This window comes from Tachysurus vachellii, chromosome 7, assembly GCF_030014155.1.
Source record: "Tachysurus vachellii isolate PV-2020 chromosome 7, HZAU_Pvac_v1, whole genome shotgun sequence".
Taxonomy (NCBI): Eukaryota; Metazoa; Chordata; class Actinopteri; order Siluriformes; family Bagridae; genus Tachysurus; species Tachysurus vachellii.
Window position 1 is genome coordinate 265,001 of NC_083466.1, and position 10,000 is coordinate 275,000.

The 10,000-nt window shown below is 46.8% G+C and overlaps 2 protein-coding genes across 2 annotated transcripts; one reads left to right on the forward strand and one right to left on the reverse strand.

Annotated features, from left to right (window-relative positions):
* Window positions 1-108: 108 nt before the first annotated feature.
* klhl6 (kelch-like family member 6) lies at window positions 109-4,963 on the forward strand. The gene is made up of 7 exons (XM_060873663.1): window positions 109-1,346; window positions 1,719-1,884; window positions 2,677-3,126; window positions 3,301-3,538; window positions 3,633-3,835; window positions 3,921-4,134; window positions 4,425-4,963. The coding sequence occupies exons 1-7, from the start codon at window positions 1,084-1,086 to the stop codon at window positions 4,721-4,723; spliced, it is 1,833 nt and encodes a 610-aa protein (XP_060729646.1). The 5' UTR covers window positions 109-1,083; the 3' UTR covers window positions 4,724-4,963.
* Window positions 4,964-5,374: 411 nt separating this feature from the next.
* Window positions 5,375-9,832, reverse strand: ccnl1b (cyclin L1b). Its single transcript, XM_060873664.1, has 11 exons — window positions 9,404-9,832; window positions 9,015-9,089; window positions 8,815-8,924; window positions 8,599-8,716; window positions 8,440-8,504; window positions 7,946-8,045; window positions 7,712-7,816; window positions 6,875-7,016; window positions 6,639-6,729; window positions 6,469-6,546; window positions 5,375-6,392 (listed from the first exon to the last, which is right to left on the reverse strand). Exons 1-11 carry the CDS (start codon window positions 9,683-9,685, stop codon window positions 6,104-6,106), a joined length of 1,455 nt encoding a protein of 484 aa, XP_060729647.1. The 5' UTR covers window positions 9,686-9,832; the 3' UTR covers window positions 5,375-6,103.
* Between the last annotated feature and the right edge of the window lie 168 nt (window positions 9,833-10,000).

Consider the following 10,000-nt stretch of genomic DNA (forward strand, 5'->3'; position numbering starts at 1 on the left):
AGTGTGTGTGTGAGAGAGTAAGTGTGTGTGAGAGTGAGTAAGTGTGTGTGTGTGTGTGTGTGAGAGTGAGTAAGTGTGTGTGTGTGAGAGAGTAAGTGTGTGTGTGAGAGAGTAAGTGTGTGTGAGAGTGAGTAAGTGTGTGAGAGAGAGAGTAAGTGTGTGTGTGTGTGTGAGAGGCAGTATGTTAGGCTCTACTAAGCTCTGACACTGGAGACTCCTTCCACACATGAGACTGTGGAGTGTGTTCTGTACACATCCCTGTGATAGGCTGTTACTATAGTAACCATAATGTATTAGAGTGAGTACATTAACTTAAAGCTTAAAGAGAGAATTAATCACCACCTGATGACCAATCAGAGTCCAGAACTCGTGAACTCTATCTGAATAAACTCAAACATTTATTGTTCTTCATTTACATTTATAATAATAATAAATGATCAGATGTTCTGACAGGCACAGACCGTCTAATGTTAGTGTGTGTGTGTAAGCATTGAGATTTTACTAAGCTAGCTTAACTCGGCTGAAATGTGGTCGTCATGGTAACACTAAAAGATGTTCTGACAGGCACAGACAGTCTAATGTGAGTGTGTGTAAGGAGTTGCAGGTGGAGCGTTTCCATATTTTAATATTCATGCTTTTTTTTTTATAGCTCTTTGTATTTATAATGAGGCCCAATGTGTAAAGACAGAACCAGGAACATGTAGAAACATTAAAGATTTAATTCCACACTGATTAAACCTCCACCTTCAGACAATCACACACTCGTCTTCAACATCAGAAGCTAATCTGCGAAAGCTAACCATGAGATTCAACCGTTATTTGTACAGACATGTAGCATAAACAGTCGCTGTTTTAAGGGAACTTCCCAAAAGACGGCTGTGCATAAAGAACCTGTGTGTGTGTGTGTGTGTGTGTGTGTGTGTGTGGTTTGTGTTAGATTTGAGAAGTTTCAAAACTTCCTGTTTTTGCACCTGATCTCTAAACTGAGAACAGGAAGCAGAGCAGGAGCTGAAAACATCAGCGCTCTTTACACGCTGTAATGCACACTAATTAGTGCTGCTGTCAGCACCGGCTGAAGAAACAATGAGCGACTCTGTGGAGAAAAGTTCGGACTCTCCTGCACCCATGGAAAGTCCTGGAGCTGCTGGACTGTTGAACATCTCTCTTCAGGAGAGACTGGATGATGAGAGCGTGATCTTTAATGACTCGAGTCTCTCAGAGCAGCTACAAGCTGAGCTCCAGGGTCTGCGTCTGGACGACTGCCTCACCGATGTTGTCCTCAGCGTCCAGGATGAGAAGTTCTCCTGCCACAGAGCTGTCCTCGCCGCCACCAGCCTGTACTTTAGGTGAGTCGCAGGATGACTCAATGACCAGTGGCTCAGTGACTCATTCAGAAGATTATGGAGGACCAGTGTAAACAGACACAACACTTCTAATGAGATAAGCAGGATTTTATTAGAATCTTCTACAAAGTTAACACTAATGTGGAGCTCTATCGCTTTTCTACCACAACAAGCTGTGGTGACTCCATTGTTTCTGCTTTCACCAGATATTTAATGCACTTATGTACAGAATCAGAGATCAGTCTAATAGTGCAGGGAAGCTCCTTAACCCTCATTGTATGAATGAGATAAACATAAGTCGCTCTGGATAAGGCTGTTCACCATAAAGGTAAGAGATCTAATGTGTGTGAGTTATGGATGTGTTCTGGTTTTCAGAGCGATGTTCTGTACAGACCTGCGAGAGAGATATGAACAGTGTGTGAATATTCAGGGAATCGATGCAGAGGACATGAGGATGCTACTGGACTACACATACACTAGTAAAGTACACATTAGCAAAGACAACGTCCAGAAAACTCTGGAGGCAGCCAGTCTCTTTCAGGTGTGTGATGATTATAGTGAGTGTGTGATTATTATAGTGTGTGTGATTATTATAGTCAGTGTGTGATTATTACACTGAGTGTGTGATTATTATAGTGAGTGTGCTTATTATACTGTTTTATTACACTGAGTGTGTGATTATTATAGTGTGTGTGATTATTATAGTCAGTGTGTTATTATAGCGAATGCGTGATTATTACACTGAGTGTGTGATTATTATAGTGTGTGTGATTATTATAGTCAGTGTGTTATAGCGAATGTGTGATTATTACACTGAGTGTGTGATTATTATAGTGTGTGATTATTATAGCCGAATGTGTGGTTATTATATTGAGTGTGTGATTATTAGTGAATGTGTGATTATTATATTGTGTGTGATTAGTAATGCAAATGTGTGATTATTAGTGTGTGAGATCATTATAGCGAATGTGTGATTATTATATTGAGTGTATGATTATTATAGCGAGTGTGATTGTGTGAGATTATAATATTGTGTGTGATTAGTAATGCAAATGTGTGATTATACTTTTTTATTATTATAGTGTGTGATTATTATAACGAATGTGTGATTATTATATTGAGTGTGTGATTATTACAGTGTGTGAGTAATTACTAGTGTATGATTACCATAGCTGGTTTGTGATTATTATATTAAGTGTTATACCAAGTGAGTAATTATTATAGCGAATGTGTTTAGCGTAGCAAGTTAGTGGTTTGATTTTTCAATATTTAATACATTGATACGTGTTGCTATTAAATATTGCAATATGAAACCCTCTCTGGTGGGCTGCAGTTTCCACGGGTGATGGAGGCATGTGCGTGTTTCCTGGCCAAGTCTCTCCACCCAGAGAACTGTGTTGGGATTCTGCGTCTGGCTGACACACACACTCTAGTGGCGCTGAAGGCCCGAGTACAGGAGTACATTGTGCAGAACTTTGGGGATGTGGTGAAGTATGATGAGATGCTTGAGCTGCCACTAGACGTGCTGGTGGAGATGTTGCGGAGAGACGAGCTGGCTGTGAACGATGAGGAGTGTGTGTACGAGGCGGTCATGCGCTGGGTGAAGGTGCGTCATGTCGAGCGACTGCCATCCCTGGCTACAGTTCTCTCTCACGTGAGGCTACCACTACTAGAACCCTGCTACTTCCTGGAGAAGGTGGAGAGCGACCACATGATCCGTTCCTGCACTGAGGTTTTCCCACTTCTACAGGAGGCTCGAGCTTATCACCTGTCTGGGAGTGAGGTGGGGTTTATATACACACACACACACACACACAATAATAATGTTCACAAACTGTAGGATCTGATAGAAGTGTCATTACTGCATATGGGTTGGAACCATGTTTATGTGTACTTGGGGGTTTTGTAGCCTGCTAAGCTCAACTCCCATCATTATGAGCCTGAGGTGTGTGTACAGGTGATTTCAGAGCGCACTAAGCCCCGCCTCCATCAGTACCAGTCCGAGGTGTTTGTGATCATCGGGGGCTGCACTAAAGATGAGAAGTTTGTTTCGGAGGTGACGTGTCTGGACCCCCTGCGGCGGAGTCGCCTGGAGGTGTCCAAACTTCCCAGCACTGACACAGAGTCAGAGAGCGAAGCCAAGAAATGGGTGGAGTTCGCCTGCATCACCTTTCGAAATGAAGTGTACCTCTCTGGTGCGGGAACAGAAAGGAAGTGATATGCTCCAATAAAAACCCACTGAGTGTTTGTAAATGTAACAAATCCAGTGTGTGTGTGTGTGTGTGTCAGGTGGAAAAGAGACGCAGCACGACGTGTGGAAGTACAACGCTTCACTGAATAAGTGGATCCAGGTGGAGTACCTGACCACAGGGCGCTGGAGACACAAGATGGCTGTGGCAGGAGGGAAGGTGTACGTGATGGGGGGGTTTGACGGTGTTCAGAGACTCAGCAGTGTGGAGGCATACGACCCCTTTCACAACAGCTGGTCAGAGGTGAATTAGAGCTCAGTGTAATGATTCAGTACTGATACAGAAACAAGGTCATTTATAGGTCAGTGTGTTCCTTCTTGTCCCTCAGGCAGCTCCTCTGCTCGTCGCCGTCAGCTCGTTTTCTGCCGCCAGTTATGGTAACTGTATCTACGTCATCGGTGGTGGACCAAACGGAAAACTGGCCACCAACAGCCTGCAGTGTTTTGAAGCAGTGATGAATAAATGGACGTTAAAAAGCCCAATGCCCATCGAAGCTAAATGTACTAACGCCGTTACTTTCAGGGACTCCATCTACATCGTGGGTAACGGAACCTTGCCTCTAAACATCTCACTCTCTCTTCCTTACACACCTGTTCTCTATATTCTCTAGCTTTCTTTTTAGGCCATGTCTCTTTTCCTCACCCATCTGTCTGTCTCTCACACCCTAATTACCTTACACACCTCTCACTCCTCTGTCTCCGTCTCTCTCAATAACTTTCCCACCTGTCTGTCTCTGCCCTATACCCATCTAAATGTAGTCCTCTCTCTATCCCAGATGCTCTCTGACTACAAACCTGTCTCTGACTCACTGTGTGTGTGTGTGTGTGTGTAGGTGGCGCGATGAAGGCCTTGTTCAGCTATAGTCCAGATACAGATGTGTGGACGTTGGTCACTCAGCTGGGCGGTGAGCGGGCGAGCTGTGGTCTCTCAGCGTGCTGTAATAAACTCTTCATCACAGGAGGGAGGGATGACAAGAACAGTGTCATCGCCACGGTTCTCTGCTGGGACCCGGACAAGAACACGCTGACGGAGGAGTGTGTGCTGCCACGCGGCGTGTCTCACCATGGCAGTGTGACGCTCAGGAAGTCGTACACTCACATCCGCAGGATCGCAGCCACACACACAGAGTGATCATCACGTTTACACAAGAAAACTGACAGAGAACCCAAAACACTGCACAGCTCCGAGTCTCAGTGAAAAACATTTATTAAAAGCATTTAAAAATACAAACTCAGCTAAAAGAGAGGCAGTGAGTAGGACAGAGCACAGAAATCCAGCTGTGTGCCATCACACACACCCCCCTCTCGCACACCCCCCTCTCACACACGCACGCACACCCCCCTCTCACACACACACGCACGCACGCACCCCTCTCACACACGCACACCCCCCTCTCACACACGCACGCACACACCCCTCTCACACACGCACCCCTCTCACACACGCACACACCCCTCACACACACGCACACACACACCCCTCACACACGCATGCACACACCCCTCTCACACACGCACGCACACCCCCCTCTCACACACACGCACGCACCCCTCTCACACACGCACACACCCCTCTCACACACGCACGCACACCCCCCTCTCACACACGCACGCACACCCCCCTCTCACACACGCACGCACACACCCCTCTCACACACGCACGCACGCACCCCTCTCACACACGCACGCACGCACCCCTCTCACGCACGCACGCACGCACCCCTCTCACGCACGCACGCACCCCTCTCACGCACGCACGCACCCCTCTCACGCACGCACGCACCCCTCACACACACGCACGCACCCCTCACACACACGCACGCACCCCTCACACACACGCACGCACCCCTCACACACACGCACGCACCCCTCACACACACGCACGCACCCCTCACACACACGCACGCACCCCTCACACACACGCACGCACCCCTCACACACACACACGCACTAACATGCGCACACGTGCATTTCCCTGATACACGTACCTGCATTATTCAAGTCTGACAAAAAAAAGGGCATCAAAGGCACTGATATTTCTCAGCTCTTCAATGTGAAGCTCTGTAGTGAATAAGCCCCGCCTCCTGCTTTCCAATCCAAGTCCTCAACCTTCCTCTGTGTAACAGACCCAAAGCTAAAACTGGAGCTCCGCCCACCAGACCCCAGACCCAGCCTCAGGGCAGAAAGGATTTTAACTGACTATGTGCACCAACCACTGAGAATGCTAAAGAGGCGGAGTTATGTATCTGTTTCATGTCATTAGTGTAACTCACTGTACATTTGTTCATGCTTTGTGTCCTCTTATGGCTCCTGTACATTACACCAGCTAGCTAGAAGTTAAACACGTAGCTAAATGTTAGCCAGTAATCTGTGAGGCAGAGAAATATTTAGCTAACGTCCTGCAGGCTGTAAGAACTAGCGTGCGCCATAGCTACAGCCTCCTCTACATTCTCACTGGTTCTCTGACATAACCAATCAGCATCCTCTCTGACCACAGAGTCAGACAGGAAGTTCACCTACGATGGCGAGAGTGTGCTGAATGTGTTCTGCTCTCACGTTTACCCCCGTAATCACACGACCGCCCGCGATCATGTGACCTCTCCCGCTCTCTCCTCTCCCATCGCTCCTGCTTGCGTTTCCCGTCGTCACGGTGACGGCTCAGCGAGTCGCTGCGGGAGCGTCTTCGTCTGTCTCCATGGCGACTCTTGTCCCTCCTAACTTGCGGTGACCTCCGGGTTCTGTGTTGCTGTGGCGACGGACTGTGGCTGCTGGGAGAGCTGTAGGTTCCTGAGCGACTCCGACTGCAGAAGAAATAACAAGTCATGTGTTAATGAACTATAACCACACCCACTCTCATCTCCATGGTAACAGACTCACCGGGTGTGGGGGGATGTAGAGCGCCTCCTTGAGGTAGTGTGACCATTCGGCAAGACTCCACCATCATCCGTTTTTGCACTTTGAGGAAAAAATAAAACACAAACATACCATCACCATGAACCTCTTCACCACACACACACACACACACACACACACACCCACACCCACACCTTGGGATAGTGCTGTTGGAGTTCAGGGGTCTCTCTTTCTCCTCTCTCGCTTGTTTACCATTTTCTTCAGTCTTCACCTCCCTGGGAGAACCTGAGCACAGGAGAATGTGTGTATTACCTCACACACACACACGGTGCTATACAAATAAAATACATCAGGACTAACACACACACACACACACACACACACACACACAGAGAGTAACTCATAACACTCATTGCACACACACACACACCAGGTTTGGAAGCAGGAGAGAAGGCATTGGCGTGGTGGAGAGCTGGAGTGATGCTGTAGTTCACACACTTTCCCTTCAGCTTCTCCTCCTCCAGACACATCTTCTTCTTCTCCAACACCTTCTCCAACTGAGCAACGTCCGGCTGACACACACACAGTTATATATTTAATAAAATGTGTATGTATTTTCTGGACAGTGATGTGTGTATTTGTCTTCATGAACATTCTGTACAAAAACTGCACTGCAGGACGTTACTGAACACCAGGATAAAAATAAACTCCACCCCTAACAGTCCACAGTTTAATATTCATAATTCTACATAAACGATCATCATGTTTACAAACTGAATGGCTGATTGTGTGCAAAAGTATTCACACCCTCATATATTCAGACCCCCAAACTCCATCTATTCTTTTAAAATATACACACAGCTCGGATTCAAATCTTAGTGGGAGGGGCCACGTTCCCCTCACTGATAAACTCCGCCCCCTAGCCGTAGCACAGATAAGAGTGTGTCCTGGACTTTGTTTACGTTCTGTTTTGTGTACTCACGTGTGTTTGCCCCATCGGACCCCTTATCACTTTCCCACCTCTTCTGGATGTCTTAATCATCTTCCCCCAAATACACCTTGTCTCTTCTTACCTGGTTTTATCTGTTTCATTGCATCCTGTTTTGTATTTTTGCTGATTAGTTTTTCCCCCTGAGTGTTTTCCTGTGCCTGTAGGTTTAGTTATTTTATTAATAAATGTCTAGATTTTGTTCACACGGATTTTGCACCTGGCAGAGTGGAAATATTACGAATAAGTTCAAAGGTGAATAGATTATTAATTATGTACCTTTCTCCTGGTGTACAGCTTCAGTGTGCTGATACAGATTTCTCCGATATCTGATTCTGAAGCTCCAAACAGGAGGAACCAGTGTGGACTGGTGGGGAGAGGAATCTGAACACACACACACACACACACACACACACACACACACACTAATTAGTTCAATCTTTTCTCTACTGAGTGATGACATCTATCAGAGGTGGCTGGGTTTCTAAACAGCAAGTAGTGGTGTGTGCTCACCTGTAGAGCACGAGCAGCCAGGTAGATACAGGCACAGGCAATGGTCTCTGGTTCAAACCTCACAAACACGTCGGTCCTGAGCGCATCATTCATGTAGTTCCTGTAAAACAGCACCAACACACTCCTGAACATCGTGTACAGTAGACCAGTGTGGTGTAATGACTATATACTCTGGTTTGATGATCATCAGACCTGTCAGTATACGCTAGCACAGCTAACAGCTGTATTTATCTCCACACTAAACTGGGACACGATCCATTCCACACACAAATGTTTTGAACTGTTCCGTATTAACTGACCCCGTATCTTGAAGCTCCGCCCTCTTTCCCATCACCCACGCTCTAGACCTTGGACCTTTCAGGCACGCTAAACTTAGCATGACTGCTGGTGCGTGTGTTTATTTACAACCGTCTTTAATCACACAGAGTCTTAAATAAGTGAGTAAAAGCCACAGTGAGGTGTTAATAAAGGTGTAATTACACAATTCCACCCACCAGGCCGTCTGCACCAGGATCTGATTCTTCTCACACTCCAGCACCTGCAGGTACATCACGATCATCTACACACACACACACACACACACACACACACACCAATAACTGGAGCAGTTCCAGCTGTGTTAGCCGGAGTAAACCTCATCTCTGTGACTTTACCTTGTGCGGGTGTTTGACATGGACGCAGAAGCCGAGCTCCTTCAGCACACGACGCTCAGATTTAATCACCTGGTTTTTGGTGTTGATGTAATTCTGATCAAGGAACAGTGGAGCACTCCTGACACACACACACACACACACAGTAACCCCTCAGCGTTCACAGTGACAATACAGCTAAGCAAAGTGTGGTGATGATGATGATGATGATGAAGCTACCTCTTTCCTGCTCCCTGCTTCAGGTGATGGAACACATTGATGACATCACGCACCCTCCTGGGACATTCCTCTATCTTAGAGGCCAGATTCAGACATGCCATGGCCACGATCTGACACACACACACACACACACACACTTATTTCAGAGATCATTAACACAGTGAGCTAGAGTTATGACGTCATTACAGAATCTGATTTACCTCAAAGTTGTGTTTGATGAAAGATTTGGAGTAAAAGAAGCGCTGAAAGAGAACCTGTCCTGTGGCCATTGCAACCTGGAGAAGGAAAAACAAACCAGGTCTCATTGGGATCTGAAGCTGGGAGGTGTTTCAAAGGTTTTAAACCGAACTCAGTAATAAAACAACTACAATAACGAAGAACACAGAATGTTGGCACTAATCACATCATTGAGGAGTAACAGGACTTTAAAAAGAAGGCTGGTTAGCCGTATGCTAGCTGTACGTTAGCTGTATGCTAGCTGTACGTTAGCTGTATGCTAGCTGTACGTTAGCTGTATGCTAGCTGTACGTTAGCTGTATGCTAGCTGTACGTTAGCCGTATGCTAGCTGTACGTTAGCCGTATGCTAACCTGAGGGAGTCTCAGCAGGATCCCAGCGGACTGGATGAGTTCACAGCCCAGGATCCTCAGCTCGGTCTCGGTGTGGAGCTCCAGCCCGTCCCTCATAGACGGAGTGTCTGTGCGCTTCTCCTCCGGCACCACAGAGCTGTCTATAGCCAACAAAACTCCGGAATAAACCGAGTCTCCGATCACGAAGCCCGCGGTACCGCCCGGAGCCGACACACCCTGAGCCGACACCGACACACCCTGAGCCGACACCGACTCACTCGGGGATAAAACACCCGAAGACATTTTACAAGCTCAGTGTAGGAGAATAAAACCGGTTAGTAAATGAACTCGTAACGGAAACTGTGCGTTCCGGAAATCGTGTACAAGCGAGACGGAAATAACGTCAACTCTGTTTTAAATTCAAAATCCCGCTAAATACCGCGAGAACACAGCGCCACCTCGCGTTCATTCATTTCTGAGAATAATTAAACGAATCCAACAGGAAGGAGTCAAGTCTCAGTTTGTCCTACATATTAGTGAGAAACCACACACACACACACACACACACACACACACACACACACACACCATAAACTCCTCTGTCCTGAAGATGTGATG